General features: G+C 44.9%; 1 protein-coding gene across 1 annotated transcript in view; it reads left to right on the top strand.

Annotated features, from left to right (window-relative positions):
* The window catches only part of LOC136580790 (ubiquitin carboxyl-terminal hydrolase 12-like), a 41,920-nt gene extending 20,203 nt beyond the window's left edge, over positions 1-21,717 (top strand). Inside the window, exons 3-9 of the mRNA XM_066581645.1 lie at positions 1,197-1,410; positions 3,712-3,938; positions 9,662-9,738; positions 12,824-12,907; positions 14,794-14,991; positions 17,002-17,080; positions 20,089-21,717. Of these exons, the coding sequence (XP_066437742.1) occupies positions 1,197-1,410; positions 3,712-3,938; positions 9,662-9,738; positions 12,824-12,907; positions 14,794-14,991; positions 17,002-17,080; positions 20,089-20,190 (981 nt within the window). The 3' untranslated portion in view covers positions 20,191-21,717. The remainder of the gene's footprint in view (positions 1-1,196; positions 1,411-3,711; positions 3,939-9,661; positions 9,739-12,823; positions 12,908-14,793; positions 14,992-17,001; positions 17,081-20,088) is intronic.
* The last annotated feature ends 3,926 nt before the right edge of the window (positions 21,718-25,643 follow it).

The following is a 25,643-nucleotide window of genomic DNA, read 5'->3' as shown; positions in this document are numbered from 1 at the left end:
TAAATCATCTGATACTGCAATAAGGCTGGTGGGATATGTATTTCTCCTTGGTCCAGACTTCTACACAAGATCTGGGAGTGTCTTCTCTTGATAAACACATAAATTCTCCCTACTGCAGCGCAACTCCACTCACTTCACTGAGGTGGAGCTGCAATACCCAGGCACAGCCCATTGGGCAGAGTCCTGCTGTTTCTGGAAGAAAGCAATACTATTCTAATGATGTACATCCCCTTTAAAGGGCTTTTCATAGGATTGACCTCTTATCACCTATCCACAAGATAAATCTGATTGCTGGAGGTCCCACTGATCACGTGAAAAGATGCCAGTGTCTCCCTTTTCTCAGCACTGCAGTGAGAGGGAGCTTAACGGAGTGGTGGTCAAGCATGTGCCTTGCTCTATTCAGATCTATGGAACTGCGAAGACAAGCAAAGTACAGTACTTGCCCACCTTCAACAGCGAATTGACATGTGTAAGAGTCGGTGTAAGGCCTCATGTCCACGGGGGAAAATCAGGCCCGCCGCGGATTCTTCATAGAGAATCTCGCAGCGGGTCTCTCCTTTCCCGCGGACATGAGGCTAAAAAGAAGAATTTACTCACATGTCCGGACGCTGCAGACCTGCCCTCCGTCGCGGCCGGATCTTCTTTCTTCGGCCCGGCGGATGTGCACGGCACGCCGGCAGCGTGCCGGGCACTCCATCTGGGGTTTTTTTTTGTTTTCTTTTAAACTCCTGTTCTCCCGCGCGTGGAGAGCAGAAATTCAGGCACGGGTGCACCGTGGATCCGGACGGCTTGCATAGGCTTCAATAGAAGCTTGCGGGAGACCCGCACTAAAATGGAGCATGTCGCGTTTTTTTTCCCCGCACACGCAATTTGCTCCTCAAGGGTAAAATGACATCCTTAGGTATTTAACTACCTGTGGGTGTCCAATGCATCCCTATGGGGCGCGGATCCACGTGCGGGAAAAACACCGATTTTAAATAATCTTTTTTACTGTGGACATGAGGCAGAGGGGTTAGCAGAGGGGTTAGCAGTAATTTGAGAATGAGAAGTAAGTGAGAACTTGAGTTTCTCTTATTTCCTATTCTTATGGCTTCAGTTTTGTCGTCTCACTTCCCTGTATTCACTATGCAGATTGTTTCATTTCCCCCGTTTGTTACTGTATCTGTAAACTCTTTTCTGTGTTTTTCACCTTCCAGTTCGGCAACACCTGCTACTGCAACTCTGTTCTACAAGCACTTTATTTTTGTCGTCCGTTTCGGGAAAAAGTTCTGGCATACAAGGTCCAGCCGCGGAAGAAGGAAAGCTTGCTCACATGCTTGGCGGACTTGTTCAACAGCATCGCCACGCAAAAGAAGAAAGTGGGGGTTATACCGCCCAAGAAATTCATCTCCAGATTGAGGAAAGAAAACGGTATTCGAATTATTCCAAACCCCGTTCCTATCCGCTAACCTAACCTCAGATGCCATTTTTGGATCGCTGTTAATTATCTTTTTTTAATTTGTTTATGGCGGGAGGAATAGAAAATAATCCTGGCGCTACGGTTTTAACATGTCCTAGTTTTGATCTCTGTCCGGATGCAGAGACCCTCACCAATTGCTTGAAGGCAGCGGTGTGCTGTCACGGCTGCTAGCATAGACTTGCTATTGAGCCCGGTCAGAGCACTCGGATGAGCGCTGCTGCAGCTTCGTTCTAGTGTGTGGTGCAGTCCTCCGCACCCGGATTACGGCCAATCAAAACTCTTGAAATGTTCTTAGGATATGTGGAAAGTTTTTAGAGAGCACAGTTACACGTCAGCTGCGCTCATGTTCATTTTCATATGTTAGAAAGTGAAGTTATCGCGTCCGCCTGACAACTGTGACTCATTTCTCTTGGCTTGCTTACTCTTAGTGCTACATTATCACCGGGTCTTAAAGGGGTTGTCCCGAGGCAGCAAGTGGGTCTATACACTTCTGTATGGCCATAATAATGCACTTTGTAATGTACATTGTGCATTAATTATGAGCCATACAGAAGTTATAAAAAGTTTTTTACTTACCTGCTCCGTTGCTAGCGTCCTCGTCTCCATGGTGCCGACTAATTTTCGCCCTCCGATGGCCAAATTAGCCGCGCTTGCGCAGTCCGGGTCTTCAGCAGTCTTCTATGGAGCCGCTCGTGCCAGAGAGCGGCTCCGTGTAGCTCCGCCCCGTCACGTGCCGATTCCAGCCAATCAGGAGGCTGGAATCGGCAGTGGACCGCACAGAAGAGCTGCGGTCCACGGAGGCAGAGGATCCCGGCGGCCATCTTCACAGGTAAATATAGAAGTCACCGGAGCGCGGGGATTAAGGTAAGCGCTCCGGTGAGCTTTCTGTACGTCCCTGCATCGGGGTTGTCTCGCGCCGAACGGGGGGGGGGGTTGAAAAAAAAAAAAACCCGTTTCGGCGCGGGACAACCCCTTTAACGCATCATGCAGTAATTGGTAGTATTTTACTTCAATCCTCCATCTCCTTTCTGAATTGCTTCCTTGTCGATAACCTGTAAAGTATTATAAACAGATTTCAGCTGCTATTAACTATCTCTGCATTCATTCTTCCTGGCTGCATGTCTGCTATACAGGATCTACCGGACGGGCCCCATTGACTATAGTGGGGTCTATCAGGCTTTCTGACATTTTCCTGGCACAGCTCACTCTACTGTTTAGTCAGGGATTTTGTGCGGCATAGGATGGCACCTACTACCTCAGACGATGGCAGCGGTTACTAATTTTAAAGTGTTGGTACAGGGTATCACTAGGTCATCCCATTGTTTTCTGATCAGTATTGAATGAACTTCTAAGACCCCCACAGATCCTGAGAATAAAGGGTATGTAGCTTTGAATTAGCACTGCAGCCACATCCAGGTTGTTCCCGGCATCACCGGGCTCCTGGCCGCCCGCTGTACATGAACTGCAGCACAGCCCCATTGACTCGAATTACCACTACACTGCATTTATTAAGATTTTTGTAAGTGATGAACTCCTTTATTAGGCGCAGAATATGCGAGTTCAGCCATTTTCAAGTTGACAGAATGTGGCTACTTTGTTCTAACTTCATTAACTGGGGGGGGGGGGGGGGGGGGTAAGCGGCTGAGAAATGGTAAGAAACACAGATTGGATTGAGAAGATGAGGGACATCGCCATCTAGTGGGTAAATGGGTGCACTTCTGTTAGGCAATAAGTAAAACTACTTGTATGTACAGTAAAATGCCTTCAGCTTTACAAACTAGGCCAAACTAACTAAATAGTAAATTGTACTGTGGGGTAAATCTGTTAGGTTGTACTTACACGGGCGATATTTCCGTGCACGTTTCGTCCGATTGCGATATAGACGGAACTTGCACAGGAAAAGAACCTGTTCATTTGAAAGGGTTCATGCACACGAGCGATTTTTATCACTTGGTTTGCTAGTCCGACTTTGAAAAACGCTACATGTCCTATTCTTGTGCGAGTCTCGCCGAAGGATAGGACTTGTAATATGCGGTGTCTCACACACGGACAGCGTCTGCGTGCTATGCAGTGAGAATTGCGCAAGAGAATCATGGAGACAACTCGCATCTTCCGTGTAAGTACAGCCTAAAAATGCCAATCTTGGATATAATCTGGGCGCTCTCTCACCATGTGATAAATGGTTGATATAGACATCTACTATATAATATTTACTTTATATGTCATTAATTCCCTTTTGTTGTCTTTTGCAGAACTATTTGACAACTACATGCAACAGGATGCCCACGAGTTCCTAAACTACCTTCTCAACACTATTGCTGACCTGCTGCAAGAAGAAAAGAAACAGGAGAACCAGAACGGCAAGCTGCAGAACGGGAGCCTGGAGCTGCAGGAGCCGGATAAGCCCGACCTCACCTGGGTGCACGAGATCTTCCAGGGGACTTTAACCAATGAAACCAGATGTCTTAACTGTGAAACTGTGAGTTGTGTGCGCTGGTTCTAAGGGCGACGACTTCAGGTTCCTAGGAACGATCTGGTCATCTGTTATCTCTGGGAGGGCAGCTCACTAAACACTCCTTTTCCCTGTAACATTTGGCCTCTACTCTTGACCTTGCATAGACGTATAGCCGTCATTCATTCCATAGGGCCGCCCAATAGACTCATGAATAGAGATGAGCGAGCATACTCGCTAAGGACAATTACTCGATCGAGCATTGTCCTTAGCGAGTACCTGCCCGCTCGGCAGAGAAGATTCGGCTCCATGTAAATGTTCTTTTTCCCCCTGAGTGATTTCTCATCTTTTATGGGTCTCAGCGCTTATAACCATCATAATATAACATTTACGCAATGCATACCCAACTTTGTGAACTGTTCTGGTGCTGCACCCTATATAATAGTCCAGAGCTGTATTCACAGTTCTGCAGACCTCGAAGCTCAAATCTCCTAGAAGTGACCTTCCGATGTTGGAGAAGAGCGTCATGTCAGTTCTGAGAATTGATGTCCTTGGACTCGGCAATGTTCTGCCGTCTGAGTGTATATCGGCTACGTTTTGACGCCCGACCGATATGCGCGACCATCTGAGGCATAGGTTTCCAATGCATTCGTTCACACGGGCAAATATACAGCGCATAAAAATGTTGCACCGTAAAAAAAAATGCAACATGTGCGACTGAAATACGGGCCAGGCGATTACACGGGGGCTAAAAAGATAGTTCTGGTTCTTTTTTTTTTTTTAACCGATATACGACAGCGGCTCCCATAGACTCCTATGGGAGCTTGAAATAAAAAAGGGAGAGGAAGGCATTTTAGTAGGGGCACAGATTCCACAGTCAAGAAATACCTTCCAGCGGCGTATTGATCAGGTGAAATCAGGAAAACCGTTAACATTAGGCATGTAATCCAGGCATGTAACACTGAATGTATGGCTCTTGCACATTTTGGCAGGTAACCTTGGTCATATGACTGGGGCTAAATGCCAGAACACCTAAGGGTCATGTTATACAAGCCGTGTTCCATGTCTGGATTGTATGCTCGGTGTTAAAGATCGTCCTGATTTCACCTGACCCATCTGGTGCGGGAACGTTTACCTTGGCCTTTGTTCTAAATTTGTGGGGACTTTACTATTGATGGCCTATCTTCAGGATAGGCCGTTAATAGTTGGTTGATGAGATTTTGCCAATTGGGAGCCCTAGTGATCTGATATCAGGCCAGCTGTCAGTGCGGACATTGTTTTCAGTGGGAGCCCAACCTGGGCTGCTGTAGTGTAGTTAGCTCCAGCCCCATCCGCACTGACAGCCGAGCTGAGCGGAACCGATCGCCAGGGTTCCCCAGCATTGGACCCTCGCTGATCTTGAGGATAGGCATCATAGTAAAGTCCTATAGAACTCCTTTCAGACAAGCTCGGGATTCATATAAAAAGTAAAGTGATACATGGCTCTGCACGTATTTCTATTGCAAGAATAGTAGAAGTTGCTGTGACCATAATCGTCCGGTCTGGCGTTCTCAATCTGTCATTGACTGCCTTTCCTGTATGAGTGCAAGGAGAGAGCAGTGTATCTCACTAGGTGAGGGCAGTGGAAACTGGGGTTAGGTTTGTCCGCAGACTGATAAATCCAGTGCAAAAGACTATTTAAAGGCTATGGAAACCTTTGTGCATAATATATCGGTATACACATACAGTATCTTACGGAGTCCCTGCAGAAATGCACTAATGTTTTTCGATTTTTGTATTTTAATTTCCATGCATTTAGAAAGGTGCATACTTGATTATCAGGCCATCATACATTGTTTCTGGCTGGAGGGTGTTGCCAACATTAAAGATACACATGCTCAGCTCCCCCTCCCCTCTCCTCTTACAGAGGCTGGGTTGCATAAACATACCCACTCAGTACTGCACATCGTATCGCTATCTCATCCTCTCTGAGTAGCTGCTGGTCTGTTTCAGCCACTAGCATAGTACACTGCATTACTTCTCGAATGCAGTGTACTATGCATATGACGTTAACCTGTTACACTCTACTGGAGCAAAGATCTGATCCCTGCCTACGGCTGCCGTGGAAGCCCATCGGCATCTAGCGCTCACATTGCGAGGTGCTTTTGGGTGAAAACGGGAGCTATTGATCACAGTATGGAAAATAAGCCCTACCCTAATTTTTCATGGAGGCTTGAAATATAACCCCTACCCTGAAAATAAGCCCTAGTTATATTACTTAAAAAAAATAATTAAAAAACAGCAATACATTACAGAGCAGGCTTGGTCTGGGTGCTCCCACTGCTCTACGGAGCTCCAGCGCGCTGGCCGCAGTCCTCGGCCGCTCACAGGAGATTACTTCCTGGTTACAGGATTCATAAATCCCACCTCCAGGAAGTGATGGCTGTGATTGGTTCTTGAGCGCTGCTCAGCCAATCAATGCCGCGCTCGATGAACCAATGCGATGGCTGTTATTGGTACATTGAGCGCTGCATTGATTGGCTGAGCAGCGTTCAAGAACCAATAACAGCCATCGCCTTGTGGAGGCGGTATTTATGAATTGGCCAATCAAGTCTGCGGCTCAGCCAATTCATAAATTCCGCCTCCACAACACAAAGGCTCTGTACTTTAACAGACTCCCCCTTCCTCCTCTAGAACTATTATGGCATTGTATTCGCTCTCCCAAGCAGCGCTGCAGCAGATCATCGTTTGTGCTGGGCGGTGAGAGTCGTAGTAGCAGCAGGAGCTGGAGATGCAGATGACGTGTTGCTCCAGCACGCCGCTAGTATATTCTTATGATCTGACTTATGGTGGCAGCCGGGGTTTTCTTCAGCTGGGACCGTCATACTGTGTGGGATGCTTGCAAAGCGTCTATCATTTTAAACGGCACGCAGGCGGGGATGATGACCTATGAAAGCGCGGTGGGGGCGTTTAAAGGATGCAAGGTCACACAAAACATTTACAGAATGACCAGCACAAAAATAAACCCCTACTGGCCCAGCCTGCCGCTGGCAATCACGGGCACTGCCATTTCCTAAAACAAAGCGAAAGTTGCGAAATTTATCACAAAACGGAGCCTCCAGGAAGCCGGGTGCCTCCTTAATATGATCCGCTACGACAGCCACCAGTGATTACCACTCAGGCGAATGGAGGAGTAAATTGAATTTTATTTTTAGTTGTTGCAGGTCAGAGTAACTTGTTACCATCTGTTCCAAGTTGTAATATCAGTCGTAAAGCCGGTAACAAATGCCGGGCTTTAGAGCTGGTCAGAATGTACAGTTAGTACTTTCTGAGCACTTCTGTAACTCTTGTTTTATCAATTAGGCGCAGATCTTTAGATTCCACATGTACAATAATTCTCGCAAGAGATCCTCATCACCCCTCATATATAATCACAGCACCATTGTAATTGCTGGGGTTCGCTACTAAGCTTGTTCTGCTCTATGCGGAGGGGTCCCTCTCAGGTGCCGATACCAGCATTTGTGAAGGGGCCCAAACAGAACCCTTCGCAACCCTTAGTCAAACGGAAACCAGTTTGATGTCCGTTAGACAAGGGTTCCATGCGGTTCCGCTATCTTTGGAGTATACAAGAACTGCACTATTGTATACTTCATATATAGCAGAAATTAATGGAACCCTTGTTTAATGGACACCAAAGTGCTGTCCGGCTGACTAAGAACAGCGACTGGTTCCTTCACCATCCTTGTTTTGGCACCTGTGACCGAACCCCCAGCCGAAATCCCGTAGGAATGACTCTTTGTGAAGGATCTCTAACTATAGATATACACCTCCTATGAGACCATCTTCAGCGTCAGGAAGCGGCCGAAAACAAGCCAACATAGCCGAGGGGGCAGAGCGCTTCAGAGATTGCTGCAGCCCCCCCCCCATTCTAGTGATCAGTGGGGGTCTCGGCAGCGGGACACCAACTAAACAGTACTTTTAACATGTCAAAGGTTTTCTCAAAGTACTGCTACTTTAAAGAAAAGCTGTTTTCCTTTAGAAGAAGCTGCATTTAGCCACTCTTGACATGGTGCCCTTTCCGTCTCCTCGGTCTCAGTATACCGAAAACCGATTGATCGACCCACATACGTTAGATGGGACAGTTCCCATTCTAAACGCATCAAAAGTCCATCGTCTACAGCCAGGCCATCGGATACAACCAGATCTGCTCCAACCCAAGAGACAGAGAGGAACATCTATACCATCTTAAAGGACATTTTTAAATCAGGGCTACCATCCCACCTCAACTGATGACCAAATCACCAGAGCCACCAGGAAACCCAGAAGTCAACTACTCCGGAAAGAGGAGAAAGAAGAAAGTGGACACGTGCCTCTAGTAGTGACCTACAATCCACAGCTAGAGGTACTAAGGAAGACTGCAAAGAAACTCCACCATACCCTGCACAAGGATGACCGTCTGAAAACCATATTCCCAGACCCTCCACTACTGTGTTACAGGCAACCTCCTAATTTGAGGAACTTTATAATCAGGAGTGCATTGCCCTCTGACACACAAAAAGGAACTTATACCTGTAATGTAAGGAGCTGCAAGACCTGCTCACATGTACGGACTGCGGACAGGATACGGATCCCCAACACACAGCAGGACTATAAGATCCAGGGGACATTCACATGTTCAATGTGCGATGTTGTGTACCTGATCATGTGCAGTAAATGTCCTATTGGGGGCTTTATGTTAGGGAAGCAGGACAGAAACTGAAAACCATGATGAGATCACATCATAACACAATTAAAGAAAGAAAGACAGAATTACCTATGGCCGAGCACTTTTCTAGTCACGGATACAACATGGAACATATGATGAAAGTTCTTATACTTAAAAGCAATTTCAAATCACAAAGCCATAGAAGAATTTTGGAGAACAAACTTATAACAACTTTTGACATTTTCAGCAGAGGGTTAAATTCCTCAAGAGGATTTATGTGTGATTGGGAAGTATGAGAAATCTATAGCACAGATAACACTGCTGACCTGGTGACCCCCTAATACTAATTCAGGGACCATAAAACCTTCTCATCTCTTTATCAGTGGACTATTTAAGTATATTTGTATTTCTCTCTTCATCCTGTTGTGGTATTCTCTCAGGTGCAAATTAATCACATCCATGTCTGTGCCTTGTTATAAGGTTATGTGTGTATAATGTGTATGTATATATGTGTGTGCATATGCTTATGCTTCCCTCCCTCTTTGGATCTATTTACTCATGCCTGAGGAAGAACCCTGAGAGGTTGGAAAGCTTGCTATAACATCATGTGTTTTTGTTAGTCACTAAAAGGTCTCGTGTACAAGATGACTTGGTTTCTCTTGCTGGGAACAATCACTGGGTCTCAGTGTCTTGGTGCATCAGGTTTAATACTGGGACATAGGGAATCAGTGACTTGGGGAGTAGAGAAGGCTTGATGTTGAAGAGAAGCTGAATGCAACCTCTTCTATCGGAGGAAGGTCTTCTCTCCATAGTACCCGTGCCTAGTCAGGATGGAAGATGAGAGGGAGACATAGTTATTACATACAAGGCTGGGCAATTAAATTCAATTAATTTCCATTTTGCTGAGGTACCAGTCTAACTTTCTACCTATAGTCGGGGCTAGTATCAGGCTGGGGGAAATGGGGTGTGCAAGACGATGGGGAGCGGGGCTGTAATGATATGTCACTGCCATTAACCTTCTAGTTCTTTATAGTTACACTATTTTATTTTGTTTGTGCTTTTCAAGGTTAGTAGCAAAGATGAAGATTTCTTGGACCTCTCAGTGGATGTGGAACAGAATACTTCCATTACACACTGCTTAAGGTGAGTCACAGGCAAAACGCTGCAGTGTCTTAGAGTAATGGTGCATGCTAGTGCGCAGGAGGTAGCCAGAAGGCCTATTAGCCTTTTACTCCACACCTCTACACGAGCCAGCTCAAACAACCAATCGCCATGAATCGGCTAGCCCAAACAACCAATCGCCATGAATCGGCCAGCCCAAACAACCAATCGCCATGAATCGGCCAGCCCAAACAACCAATCGCCATGAATCGGCCAGCCCAAACAACCAATCGCCATGAATCGGCCAGCCCAAACAACCAATCGCCATGAATCGGCCAGCCCAAACAACCAATCGCCATGAATCGGCCAGCCCAAACAACCAATCGCCATGAATCGGCCAGCCCAAACAACCAATCGCCATGAATCGGCCAGCCCAAACAACCAATCGCCATGAATCGGCCAGCCCAAACAACCAATCGCCATGAATCGGCCAGCCCAAACAACCAATCGCCATGAATCGGCCAGCCCAAACAACCAATCGCCATGAATCGGCCAGCCCAAACAACCAATCGCGTTGCCAATGGTGTGGAGTTGCGGAGTAGAAGGCTAATATGCAGCCAGTGGAGCAGTGCGGCCATCTTTGTTGAGGATCAGTTTAGGGGTAGCTAAAGGTACCTTTACACTGGATGACTATCGGCCGAATAATCGCTCAGAAGAATGAATTCAATTGATGGTCGTGCAGTGTAAATATGGCCACTGATGGGGTGATAAGTAATAAGTCGTTTTATGTAGGCTTACCAAAAAATAGTCGCAAGTTGATCAAAAGTCGTCTTGTGTAAATTTAGTTGTCTGTGGCTGAACAAATTTGCATGGTGATCCCCTCTATGAATGCGGTCTCTGCAAAAAACTAATAAACGATTATCGCTATATGTAACGGAAACGAACAACTGCCATTCATACTCTCTAACGACTTTGAGCGACTGTCTGAATGATAGTTGCTCCTTAGCTAACAGAAAAGGTAGGTGCGGGTGTGTAGGGAGGTCAGAAGGGACAAATCTGCTAAGTAAGTGTTAGGCCTCATGTCCACGGGCAAAATATTTTAAATCCGCAGCGCATCACCCGCATGCGGATCCGCACCCATAGGGATACATTGACCACCTGCGGGTAGATAAATACCCGCGGATGGTCAATAAAAATGAATTTTAAAAAAATGGAGCATGAAAAAAAACGTGACATGCTCCATTTTCGTGCAGGGCTCCCGCAGGCTTCAACCTATGGAAGCCGTCCAGATCCGCGGGAGACCTAAAATAAGAATAACTTACCCGCAGCGGACCGGGCAGGTCTTTTCTTCACGGCCGAATCTTCTTTCTTCTGCCCGGCGCGTGCGCGCGGCACGCTGCAGGCGTGCCGAGTACATCCTTCCCCGGCCGAAGAAAGAAGATCCGGCCGTGAAGAAAAGACCTGCCCGGTCCGCTGCGGGTTAGTTTAATCTTCTTTTCAGCGCTCATGTCCGCGGGGCAGGAGGGACCCGCTACGGATTCTCCATGGAGAATCCGTAGCGGGCCTGATTTTCCCCGTGGACATGAGGCCTTAGACATAGAGGTTATCCCAATTATAATGACACACGTTAGCAAGAAACTGTCCGCTTGTCTGACATTTCTTAGTAAATAGTTGTATTCCTCATGGAATAATGCTAGGTGCTTGTGCCGTTCCTCGGTTCTTTACTAAAGACTTGTCGGGAAATCTCATAGGTCCTCATTACTGGAGGACGTGGGAGCGCTCGCGGGTCCTCACTTGTGAAACTCGAGCCTCTACCAGCTTCTGAGTCAGTGGCCTATATACTGGGAATCCCTCATTGTTTACACTCTGCAATGTCATCCATGAGTCTTTTACATGAAAAAATATGTACAAAGATTTGCACAAACACAAGAAAATAGATAAAGGGTTTATAAATATACTATGAATGTAAAGTGAACGATTTGGTATTCTCCTGTTCACTTGGTGTACTAGCTTGCAGTAAAGTCTTTAGTAAACCGCGCATTTGGCAAAAACATGAAAGCTCAACATTTCAGCAGCATTCTGGTTCTATGCAGACTGCTGCTCCTCCTTGCCGTACCTGTCAGGGTATCGGTGCATTTGGTGGTGACCTGCAGTACTGTACACCTGATACCATAAGAGTGCTTCAGGACTGGCGGGGAGCAGGAGTGCTGTGAGGAGGTGAAGCCGTCTGCATAGAACAGCTTCTCCATGCACTGCGCATCGCTAGGGAAAAGAGCAGTGGTGGCAGAAGAGAGATACTAAACAGCGCTGGGGGCAAATGTGGGGCACAGGAGCAAGTATTGTGGGTAACAATAAAATGTAGAATGCAGCCCTTTATTTATTAAGTCTTTAATAGGAACAACTGTCTGCAGCTGCATTAGAGAGAACAGTGCAGGCACAGCTGGAGCCCCCTCTGGGGAAATACGTCTTTGCCTAGCTTTTGAGCAGAAGAGGAGTTTCGAAGGAAAAAATATAGAGTAGACTAATAAAACGTATATCAAAAATACTTAGAATTGTCTATTCTGTACAAAAAAAAAATGACACTTTAAGCCTGTGTTCCCACGGGGCTGATTTGCAATGGAATGGCCGCAGCGGACATCCTGCTGCAGATCAGCCGCGAAATGCCTGACTCCAAACCCGCACCATTTAGGGCAGATTTCATCGTGAATTCCTGTGCAGAATTCACCCCCTTCTTGAGAAGAGGCGAGTTCCGCAGTGGAGACGGCGATATAATTGACATGGTGCGTATTTGAATTCCGCGTCGCAAGTCACACTCCACATGGGTTTTGTCTGGGTTATTTCTGCAGCATGTGGACAAGATTTTGCAAATGTTGTCCAGTTTGTTGCTACTGTAAGTGCAGCGGAGTTTCCATGCGGAGGGTCCGCACAGACATTCCACAGCAATTCCACCCAGCGGGAGCGCAGCCTGACAAATATCAAGTGACTAGAACTACATTCTTCTAATGCACACAAGCTATAAATAATACTAATGACATAGAAGTATGGTTTTCACTGATCTTCCCCGCTATGGAAATGTGTTTAATTAAGAGTTTATTGACTTAATATGGCCTCCTTTGTGTTCCTGCAGGGGGTTCAGTAATACCGAAACGCTATGCAGTGAATACAAGTATTACTGTGAGCAGTGTCGAAGTAAACAGGAAGGACAGAAGAGGTGAGTGAGAACGGATATATGGGTGATGACTCTACTGTAAGTTGTGGCTGTAACAAATGATAGACTAACTTTCAAGTGTTTTACTGTAACTTTTCACCTTATGCAAGGCCATGCCTTTTTATGGCCAATTCCTCCAGAGTGAGAGCTACTTTTTCCACTTTTTGTATTGACTGATCATAGAATGGTAGAGTAGGAAGGGACCCCCAGGGTCATCGGGTCCAGCCCCCTGCTCAGAGTAGGATTCACTAAATCATCCCAGATAATTGTCCAGCCCCTTTCATCGAAGGAGAACTCACCACCTCCTGTGGCAACCTGTTCCACTCATTGATCACCCTCCCAGTCTAATATCTAATCTGTGTCTCCTCCCTTCCAGTTTCATCCCATTGCTTCTTGTCCTTCCTTGTGCAGATGGTAGATGAGGACTCCTTTCTCTTTAGTCAGAATTCCCTAATTTGGTATCTGAAAATGTATTTTCAAAAGCAGACCAACCCTCCTTTTAGACTGTTTATGAAGGGACTTTTACAAACCCCGATGCACAGGCAAACGTTCTTGCCATGCAAATGTGACAATGGTCAGCTGACAGTCGATCGTCGGCTGATCATCTACATTTTGCGGGCCTAAAAATGCTCATTGGTGATTGAACACCTCCCTGAAGTCCAGGGTCGTCATAGCTGTGGTAAGCTCCACCCTTTTGTAAGGAGGCCCATGGTGCAGTGAGTCTAGCCGATGCGAGCAGGAGGAAAGCGCGTGCAGTAAGTAGTCCAGATCAGGGACATCGCCAAGGGGGTAATTTTTGAAATGTTCTAAAAGAAAAACTGTGTGTTGTGATTGGTTGCTATGGCAACAAAGACACTATGTTTTAGACCCTTTTCATAAATTTGCCCCCAAGCTTCGAGCGTCAGGGATATTCGGGTATGTCTACAGGATGGGAGATAAACCAGTCCTCTTGAAGGGCTGAGAGATATTTTTGTTCTTGCCAATTGGAACAATATGAAAACAAAGTAGCAATAACAGCCAGGAACACAGAGCTCCTCCTGCAAGATGCCTCTGCCCCAATACATGTATATGTGTGTGGTTCAAAACTGATTACATTCATTTTTGTGCCGGGCTCCTTGTGAAACTTCTCAATGCACTTGGTTAGAAAAGCTCGTCACAGATAAGCACCCTTAAAACTAAACCTGCGGGCCATACAGACGATAGACATGACATACAAACGAGGTGTCCCCCGGGGTAAGTAACCAGGGTCACTACAAGTCCACTCACTGGGGGAACCAATAGTGAATACATAAAGTCAGTCTATAGGAGTCATCCAGTAGGATGAAGACCCCAGGAGGTAGTTATAGTCCTATCTAGAAGGCCCAATATAGTTAGTATGCAATATATCACCGGGCACCATAAGAGAATAGATGGGTGCATCGATTAGATGGAATCAGTACTGATGCATCTAGCATGGAAGATGTAAGGGGTCTCCATAACCCCCATTCTTATTTCAAATGAATCTGTGACTAGTAAGTCCCCACCGCCTCAGTGACGTCTTGGTTAGAAAAGCTGAAAAATATGTTCTCCTTTTAGCTGTCATTCCGGTTGCCAGTCTTCATCTCAATTACGTATTTAGTTTGTTCTCTCGTTAGTCTGAGATGGCCGGGCAGTAATCTGTCAATTGTCAACTCCTACTTATTTGGCACTTTGTCCCTTCTGCAGCAGACAGGCTATGTGTTGTCTTCACAGTAAGGAGTGTATTACTTGGTGCTTGAGGAGGATTACATTCCGCTTTTCGTTACTTCTATTCATGTTTTGTGTGTCATTGACCTTCCCTGGTGCCAAAACCTATTCCGGAGTAATCCCATGAAGTGCTTGCTAAGTGCCGTGTTCAAATCTGTTGGCAGGATGAGAGTGAAGAAGTTGCCTATGATATTAGCCCTGCACTTGAAACGGTTTAAATACATGGACCAGCTGCACCGATATACCAAACTTTCCTACCGTGTGGTGTTCCCACTCGAACTGCGGCTCTTCAACACGTCTGGGGATGCCACCAACCCGGACCGAATGTACGACCTCGTAGCGGTGGTGGTTCACTGTGGCAGGTGGGTGAATGTCAGGTTATTCAAGTAGCATCTATGATTGATAGCCTTCTAGAACCAAAGCTCTGTGGCACAAGTAGAAGACTGTCATTTCTATTGTAAACTTAGTTGAAGTTAAGTAGGTCATTGCTTCACCTTTCCTAATCCCTGGCACTAGAGCAATAATAAGGGGAACAGTTCGGCTAGATAATGTATTATTGCATCACGTTTCCAGTTCAGATTCATGAATCCAACTACGGTACATTTCTCTTTGGGGAATCTGAGTCAAATGTAGGCAGCCTGCACATGGCAGAGCCAGATTCTGTATGTGGGAGCCCACAGCGGAATCCGGCTCTACCCTGGCAAGCGACCGCACGTACCGTTTTTTTTCTTGTTTCCTTACTGTGGATGGTCCGGATGGCGAGCCGTCAGACATGCGCTGTACGGATTTTTAATTCTTGAACTGTGTACGTTTTCCTTGCCGTCACTAGGCGATGATGCAGGTCCTGAAACCTTTCCGCAATGGACGGGATTCATTGACTTCAATGGGAGCCCTCCGTGTGGAGCCCGCATGAAAATGGGGCATGCTGCAATTTATTTTTAATTTTTTTCCTCCACGAGTGAAAATGGCTATTGATTTCTGCTAGTGTGCCGGAAGCAGCTGTTCTCCATAGACGAACGGTATTTGCTGCTGATTCGCGGTGTGGGCGCCAACAGCTGATTCCGCAATGCAAATTTCCCCGTGTGAACACAAAATGGATTCACATAAAATGGATGAACTTTATTGCAAAACAACATAGTAGTTAAAAACATATGTATAATGGGAGAAAATGAGTATCTGGATTGCAGGAACAGGACTTAACAATAGAATAAAAATATGTTCACGGTATAAATAGGGTAGCAATAAATACAATAGTGGATCTACAGAGTCATATATTATACAAGCAAGGCAATAAATGAAGACTGTCAGATCACACAAAATAGAAATACAAAGCTGTTACCACATCCTAGTCAAGATCTGTATCCTGAGCCCCAATGCACGTTTCGCATGTGCTTCCTCAAGGGGGTATAAATCTCCCCGTGTGCAGCTGGCCATAAGCTGTAAAATCTTTGTGTACTTTTGTCCTCTAACTTTCGGGGCTAGTATCCCATTTTAGATAATCCAAAAGAATAGGTACCTCAGTACAGAGTATCTCTCAAAGATGCATTTTGGGGGAAGAACAGAAATCCAGAAAAAAAAAAGAATTATTACAGGAGAATAGGGAAAACATTGTATTGCAACCAGCAATTCATACCTCAACCCATGCAATAGAGGACTTGCGTCACTCCAGACTGACAGCCGTTACCGATGTGATCTACGCCATTTTATTCAGAGCCACGAACCGGGACGTAGGCCTATTATAGTTGGACACAGTGATGCCAAGCATGTGGGGATAACAAGATGGGGGTAGTACTGTCAACTCTCCATTATGCTCCCCAATAGTTTCTGCCTCTTGGGTCATATTGAGAACCCCGTTGATTCATACGTCCCGGAGTTGGAGAATGATGATGGGAACCTGTTTACCTCTTACACATATTTATTGTAATCTATTTAATAATTGTACTCCTTGTCATGTGTATTACAGGTTCTGCGAATACCGCTTATTCACCGTCTAATCCAGCGTACATCCTTGCTTTTTTTTAAGATCTCTGCTTGTCATTCACTGAAAAATTAATTTGTTTAATTACCAGTTTATAAAAATGTCATGAGTAGTTGATCAGCTTGTCCATCACCTTGTAGTAGAGTTGTCAGATCTGCCAAATACAATTCGCAGCGCCGGTGTTTTTTTTTTTTTTTGTACCAGAACATTTTTTTGCTTTCCCTTCTTGAAGTAAATGTTGAAGGATCCTTTTAGGGGTGACTGCAAGCAGAGATCTTGAAAACGGTAAAGAATTGACGCAGAAAATGTACTCAAAAATTGTATAACTTTTCCATGGACTTCTCTAATATACGGGGCCGAAACCAAGTGAGTAACTTCTTCCCATTTTCCACAGTGGGCCGAATCGTGGACACTACATCACCATTGTGAAGAGTCATGGATTCTGGCTGCTGTTTGATGATGACATTGTAGAGGTGGGTTTTTGATTTCCTTTTTTTTTTTACACTTTGTTGTTTTTTTTTCAGATCTGAAGTCCTCTGTTAGTCCTGTACAGTATATACACATGTATTATTACCAGCAGCACTTACATATTGTCTGGGCATTGCTCTTTCAGCCTTGGTTATTCATTGTACATTGTGCTCTTGGCATTGGGGATAAGGCAGTCTGACCTACATTTTTTTTTTGTAGTTGAGACTCTATAATTAAACCGTTTTTCTTCATTGTAAACTAAGTAAGCAAAAAAGGATAGTATAAGGCTGGGCTCTCACACGCCGGATTCCCAGCGGACATCTCACAATTTGGCCGCAGCGAAAAACCGCAATTTCCCCCGAGAAAAGCGCTGCTTTAAAACCCGTGGCACTTAGCCGCGGCTTTTGAAGCAGCCTGGTCGCTTGCTTTTCTGCTGCAGCCGACGCTCCCATAGAGGAGCAGCAGAATAGAAAAAAAAACGACATGCTGCGGCCGGCGAATCTACGCCGCAGCGCCGGCTTCTGCTGGCTTTGCCGCGACAGACTTGCCATCCTGTGTGGATGAGATTTGTGAGAAATCTCGTCCACATGGCTGCTAACCTTGGGATTTAGTGGCCAAAGGCAGATTGGCCGAGGTGAAATTCCAGACGGATTTTCTGCGGCAAATCCGCCCCGTGTGAACCCAGCCTAAAGCTGAAGACGAGCATAACCATGCAAAAGAGAACAGGGATTTTGAGGGAAAAAAAAGACTAAAGGGAAAATGAAGTTGAGAGAGTAAAGGACAGGCAAAGGCTAATTCTAACAAGTAGGTCTAAACAGGTCTACTAATATTGTCTACTGATTAGACAGTGCAAACGTAGGGTCCTTTTTACACCAGATGATTATAGTATAAATTCTTGCCGGAGTCTGGATAATTTTTCAGTATAAACGCCTGCATAATCTGAACGGCGAACGATAATTTGTTTGTCGTTCAGGTCGTGCAGGCATAAAATACAAATAATGATCAGGCCGACCATCTATGAACGCCGGCCTGTTTACTGTGAATGGAGGCGGGCTGGCCAGAACGGTCCCCAGCACGCTCTGCCTCCGGTCACTGGGGGTGATCCGACAATCGTCCCGTGTACAAGGGCCCATAGACTAGACCGTCTATAAATGTGATAGAATACCTACTATCCAAATGATAGTGCTGGACGACATAGATACAAAGTACAATAGAGAATATAGACCTAAAATGGACATCTTTATTAATACAGACAAAGGGGTATATAAAATCAGGGATCCATGGATACAGATAATACATCATAGGATGGACCACTCAGCAAACCTCCACTATAGATTCATCAAACCACCAGACTGATGATCATTAAAGTGACTATACATGTTAAAAAGTGTCAGTCAGTGAAGAGCACCATCACACCTGACACAGGTTTTATGAAGTCTATGCATCTATCTTTAGCTGCTGAGAGGAGCTGTCGATCAACAATGACAGCCACACGGGTGCGGCGCTCGGGTGACTCTGCAGTCCCTTCATTTCGGCAATTATCAGACGTTCCAGCACTTTGAGCTCCACTGGTCAAAACTTTTCAGATGTTTAAAAAGTTTTTTGTTCTTCTTTAACCCCTTCACGACCAATGACGTACCGGTACATCATGGAGCCGCGGGGTATGTATGAAGAGAGGTTGCGTGGCAACCTCTCTTCATACAGTGCAGGCGTCAGCTGTTTATAACAGCTGACACCCGCGGGCAATAGCCGCGAGCCGCCGCGCGTCCGATCGTGGCTATTAACCATTTAAATGCCGCGGCATTTAAATCCTCCGAACGATGTTTTGGGGTCCCGCACGGCTCCCCCCCCCCCCCGCGCGGTGAGATCGGGGAAGCTGTGCAAGTGTCATGGCAGCCGGGGACCTAATGAAAGGCCCCAGGGCTGCCTTAACAGACTGCCTATCAAGCCATCCCCGTGGGGTGGCTTGATAGACCGCCTGTCAAAAAGCAGTATGACTTAATGCTATATCATTACGTCATACTGCAGGAGCGATCAAAGTATCGCATGTTAAAGTCCCCCAGGGGGACTTCAAAGTAAAGTAGCAAAAAAAAAAATCAATAAAGTTTTTTTTAATTGAAAGAAAAAAAAAAAAGTTGTAAAAGTTTAAATCACCCTCCTTTTGCCATATCTATTATTAAAAAATCTAAATAATAAATTAGAAATATGTATTTCCGTAAGCTTCCGAACTATCAAAGTAGCACATTATTTTTCCCGCACGGTGAACGTCGTCCGAAAAAAAAAAAAGAACGCCAGAAATGCACTTTTTTAGTTACCCTGTCTCCCAGAAAAAAAACGCAATAAAAAGCGATCAAAAAGTCATATTTATTCCAAATTGGTACTATCGGAAACTACAGGACATCCCAGAAAAAATGAGCCCTTGCTCAACTACGTCGACAGAAAAATAAAAAAGTTATTGCGCGCACAAAATGACCGCAGAAAATAATTGAAAAAAATTAAATGTCTTTGAAAAAAAAAAAAGAGTATATAAAAAAAAGCTATACAGGTTTGGTATCGTAGTAATCGCACTGACTCATAAAATAAAGTTATCATGTCGCTTTTGTTGCAGTTTGTGCGCCGTAGAAACAAGATGCACTGAAAGATGGCGGAATGTCGTTTTTCTTTTTTATTTTACTCCACTTATAATTTTGTTTAAGTTTTTCAGTACATTATATGGTACATTAAATAGCACCATTGAAAAATACAACTCGTCCCGCAAAAAACAAGCCCTCATACAGCGACGTCGATGGATAAATAAAGGAATTACGATTTTTTTGAAGGGGGGAGGAAAAAACGAAAATGGAAAAAGAAAAAGGGGCTGCGTCATTAAGGGGTTAAAGTACAGTTACACATGTTCTGTTCATTTTGGGGATAATGCGGGGGATAAACATTTACATAGACGTTTTAAAGTTGATTAATCTTATCCAAACTATATTTAAGGACTTCTTTGTTTCTACTTTGTTTTTCACAACAGAAAATTGACGCCCAAGCCATTGAAGAGTTCTACGGTTTAACATCAGACATTTCCAAAAACTCGGAATCGGGATATATCCTGTTCTACCAATCCAGAGACTGAACCCCAAGACTGGGTTAAAGTAAATTCCTATTTGTCCAGAAGGGCGAAATGTTGGACAGAGAATGAGGGATCCAAGTCCTATATGGAGTACAGAGAAGATGCTCTTCACTTCTGCCGCAAATACCTGCTCTCCGCTCTTGGTTGGACCGTTTCACTTCCGGCTATTCTTGCTATCCGCTGTACAAAGCAGATCTGCTCCAATAAGTCACTTCAGTCTGTCTTTTCGTAACCAGGTGTAGGTTTTACCGTCACCGAAAAAATTCCGAACTTTCCAAAGTCTTTGCTGGCGACGAAAAAGTTGTATACTGAAGAGACTGTTGGAAGAATGGGGTCTACCATTGAGCGCAACGAGTCTCCCAGACCCAAGCTAAGGGGATAGCACTTTGTGAGACAGCGGACAGCTGTGGGTTGGGGTTCAGTGCATTTTGAATCAAAGTTAGCATTTGAGAAATGTGATATTCATAACAATTGTTTCATATCACGTATAACCACGACTGTACCCACACCATCTCCGGTGATTCCTACCTTCCATTTGTTTGTTTTTTTGCTGTAGCACTCCTTGTAGTGAGTGTTAAGAGGCTGCTGTTCTGCACACTAAATAATGGGATCACTTTGTTGTTTTTTTGTATTTTTATTTAATTTTCTTTCAGTATATTTTTTGCATTTTAGCACCTTTTTTCTAATTGTTCAAGTCGTCCTCTGAAAATACTACTGCAGAGATGGACACAGACCGACAAGAGTGCAAAACCCAGGGTTTATGCCTGCAATCATGAACTCCTTTTAGGATTTTTTTTTTTTCAGGATCCGGTCACATGGGCTACAAGTTTTAATTAACGTGGCGGTCCGTCGCAGCGTTGTCAGTTCTGCTCCTTTCATTCGGTCCTGAAAAAATGTCTACTGCTGGATTCCAGAGTCGTTCTCCTCCTTTAGGCTTTTTGCAATTTCTGTCCAAAAATCTCAGTTTATAAGAGAGAAGTGATGAAGGTTTATAGTGTAAAATCCCGTAAATAAAGTAACCAATTTATCCTTACTTGGAGTAGCGTTTAACCTTTTCAGGCTAGTTTGCCTTGTCTTTGCCATGCCAATTAACTGTTGCTACTCCGGTGAGACCACACGATGAGTGATCCCTACCGGGAACAGGAGCTTCACACTAATCATTCAGTTTACTTTATTTTTTTTATGACTTGCAATTCCCGTTCTGCAGTAAGTTGCACATTATGATCCGTTACTGCATCTTGTTTCCCTACTACATGAAGTATGTCTGGCTTATGCAGAAGGCTGGCTGTCCTCTCCAAACAGGCCATTGGCTGAATTGGAGACCAACATATGAAGGCTGTTGTATTTTTGCTTAAAATGAATGCACTAAAACCATACATTGGCAAATGTAGGTTAACAATCAGAACTTGAATTGTACTTCTAGTTCTTAGTACAAGTATAAAAAGACCAATTGGAATTGCTTATAGATGGGTATAAAACTCGAGAATGCAGGATCATTTGTATGTAAAAATAAACAAAATATAAAAGCTCCTTACTTGTAATTACTTTTGAAAGGCCTATAAAGTCCCTTTTACACGGAACGATTAAGCAAATTGCTCATTACATCGACCGACTTGCACAATAAGGGCTTCTTCACACAAGCGTTTCAACTTTCGTCTGTACGCTTCGGCAAAAATCGCATGCACAGGAGGCAGTCGTGACCAAGTCTTGGCTGCATCTCCCGTTTAAACGCCCATTGAGACGGGCCGGGTGTGGCATATATATATATATATATATATATATATATATAATGTGCGCCGCTGCTCCAAATACTATCGGGTGGGGGGAGAGAGTTTAGCTCTGCTAAGCTCTCTTTCCACCCCTTGCCGGCTGCCAGCAAGGTGAGGGGGTGGGGGCTACTGTGCTAATCTCCCGTCCCTTCCCTTTGCTGGCAAAAAGCAGAGAAGGGGAGGGAGTTTAGCAGAGCTACTACTAAACTCCCTCCCACCTTCTTTTTCGGGAAGATCTCATAGGCTCCTATGGGAGCGGCCGACGTATTCCGGCCAAAAGATAGGTCCAGACTAGAGATGAGCGAACATACTCGCTAAGGACAATTGCTCGAGCGAGCATTGTCCTTAGCGAGTACCTGCCCGCTCGGAAGAAAAGGTTCGGGTGACAGGTGAGTTGCGGGAGTGAGCAGGGGGAGAGAGGAAGAGAGAGATCTCCCCTCCGTTCCCCCCTGCTCTTCCTCACCCCCCCCCCCCCCCCCCCCGCCAGCACCCGAACCTTTTCTTCCGAGCGGGCAGGTACTCGCTAAGGACCATACTCGCTTGAGCAATTGTCCTTAGCGAGTATGCGCGCTCATCTCTAGTCCAGACCTATCTTTTCCGGACGGCCGATAATATGCCCCCAAAAATCACCCATCTGAACAAACGCATTGGAATCCAATGCATCAGATGGTCGCGATTTTTCATCTGGCGATTTACCCAAGCAAGATTGCCGCGATAAAACACCCGTGTGAATAAAGCCTAACACTGTAGCATATACACATACAGAGAGAACAATCGGCAATAAATCACTGATTGGATATTTCATGCAGACCATAAAATAATTTGTTGGGCTGCCTGTTTACTGTGAGGGGAGGTGGTGAGCCAGTATGATTCCCCCCAACCAGCTCCACCAGCATTCATTGAGCGTTTATCGCTGGGGTGGCTGTCGGCACTTTAGCGCCTAACTGTTGTCCCAAGTAAAAGGGGCCTAAGTTCTACACTATGAGACCCTATATGTAGCAAAATAATGGCAATCGTTTCACTGAAGTACACAGGTATGATCTATCAATCTAGGGCACAGTATGAGGTTCTCTTGTTTAATAGATGGCCAAAGTAAAGAAGCTTTCAGCATCTCGCACAGGCGATTTTAACGTTCGAGTTTGAAATGGACAGAACTCGGACCCATTAAAGTCACTGAAGGAAATTTACTAATGCTGGTGTTTTTTAATGCCAGTCTTGGGTCCATCAAGCCCCGGGAGGAAATAATACCAATACATTTTTGATGCGAGTGTGGGGCTTGCGACAAAACTTGTAACTTTTTAATGCCAGAATTCTGCTGTGCTAGCAGTCCTAAATTCACTTTTTTTTCTCTTTTAACAAACTGATGGTCTGTGTTTTAGGACAAAAAAAACATTCGGCGGGTCCTATTCGGGCGCAACCTTTGAAATTGAATCGCCCATACATGTCAATAGGTGCTTTAATAAAACTGAAAATAAGGGAGATGGCATAAATCCTCCACAGTGCCACCTATTGTAAGGCAGCATTCCTTCAAGCCAAAGTCAGACTTTTTATACAAGCCTTGTTACAATGACCGGGAATTAAAAGCAAAGCCAGAGTCCATGTACAGATAGCTGTTTCAGGGTTTTTGCCCTTCATCAGTGTACAGTAGGAGTCTGGCTTTGCTAGTGAGAGGCCTGGGACGGGGTCAGAAACACTATCTTTTCTCCTTAGGCAGAGCAACTATACTATAAACTAAGTGAGGAGACTTAAATGGCCATGCACGCTCCTCTGGGTAATATGCAAATAAGGGAGATGAAATAAATCCTTTACAGTGCCACCTATTGGAAGACAGCATTCCTTCAAGCCAAAGTCAGACTTTTGAATGCACTGGCATGGCATGTGTGCGCGCTCCAGATTTCTTCACACACCCATTAACTTCAATGGGAGTTTTAAATGGCAATCGTTCGCCACTTTTTTTTTTTATTCATCCATGTGAAAAAATGGATTAAACTGTGTTAAAAACACATAAACGCAACAAGGATTGATGTAAAACTCACTCCACTCTTAGTAAAAATTGGTCAGTTTTTGACTAAACAGGATGGCACTCACTCCCATCCCCCCTTCACATACCTGTGATTTAGGCCTAAATACTGTGCAGCGTGCCAACATGTGTGCTTGACAATGTATCAGCTCATTACTTGGCAGAACCCACGAGGCTCCTTTTTACACTGCATTCATCATATATATTTGACTTGCTGAATGAATCAGGGAAATTCTCCTACCGTGTACATCAAGCATAAGTTATTGGTGGCTGTCACATGGCAGCATTTGTTAAGGCCCATTTAGACGGGGCGAGTGTTGGGCAAACTATGCCCAACACATGTCCCTGCACATATTCTTGTGCTGCTGCACGGGAGCTAGTATCGCTGGCGCACAGCAGGACGGCTGCAGGAGGTTTCTCTCCTCGCGCTCCCCAGCCCCTCATCATTGACTTAACATAGTGGCCGTTCAATACTGAACGGCAGCTATTTACACTGAGTGATCAGCTGATCGTCCATCGTTTATGCAGCATAAACGACGGAAGATGAGCAGATCACTGATCATTCAATGTGAATAGCAGCCGTTCAGTACTGAACGCCCGCTATGTGGATTCTCAATATACCTATTAACAGAAAGGGATGGGCTAGCCGCCCCAAATAGGCATGCATTGAACAGTCGGTCATAGTTGAAGACATTTTGTAAAATGATGATCTGGGGATATCATAGGAGTTGCTTATAACCTTAAAGGATTTCAATGCCCCAGTTGCATACAGAAGTTCTAAACATGTTACCCCATGATCAGACCAGAATGGTGACACTCGCTAGTCTAGGAGTTGTACTGAAAGGTTATTCCACAGGGGAAGGCGGGTGGGTCAGCTCTTATAGCTTGAAATTGCAACAAGGCTTTAGTTTGTTGCCACACCTGTAAAGCTAACTTATATAAAAGAAGTAATACCGTCAGGGGCGATTGGGGTTTCTTCAACACTGGCCATAAGAACAGGCAACAGTTGGTGCTCAGCATCCATTAACCAACTTCAGATTCATTGCAATGGGCCTAAAACTTAGTACAAAAAGATGTCTGGAAGGAAAGCACCAGCTGGATCTTTCGGATTTTGTAAAACAGACCATTTACGCTTTGGACTACCATTACCTCGTATAAAGGATTGCATTAATAAGCTAAGGAGGTTGAAGGAGCCGGGTGGAGAAAGGGGGGGGGGGGGGGTAGAGTAAATTGGTACATCCACATGTTCCAGTCCATAGAGACATTATTGAGGGCTATCATCTTAATCAGATTGATTTTGCCTGCTATGGAGGGTGGCAGTGATTTCCAGGTGGAAAAATTGTAAGATACATTAGAAGGGGGTAAATATTAAGGTCATACAATAAGAGATCTTTAGAGAATATCACACCAAGGTACTTAAAGTAGTATAGTAATGTGAGGCGTGAGATTGGTTTGCCTATTATGCCTCTTGTTAGGGAAAGTCTGATTTGTCAATTCATTAACAAATATGAATATTCCCCAAATGCATTAATTATATTTATAGTATAGGAAATTGGTTCAGTCGGCCAATTTTAAGAGCATATTGTCCATGTACGAACATATTCAGTTTTTTCTCTGACCTGTTTTGTATACCCTGGTGATAGAAAGCTTGACAAATTTTAAGGGCC

The sequence above is a fragment of the Eleutherodactylus coqui genome, chromosome 10, assembly GCF_035609145.1.
Source record: "Eleutherodactylus coqui strain aEleCoq1 chromosome 10, aEleCoq1.hap1, whole genome shotgun sequence".
Classification (NCBI taxonomy): domain Eukaryota; kingdom Metazoa; phylum Chordata; class Amphibia; order Anura; family Eleutherodactylidae; genus Eleutherodactylus; species Eleutherodactylus coqui.
The sequence above is the reverse complement of the archived record's forward strand: the minus strand, read 5'-3'. Positions and strand labels throughout refer to the sequence as shown.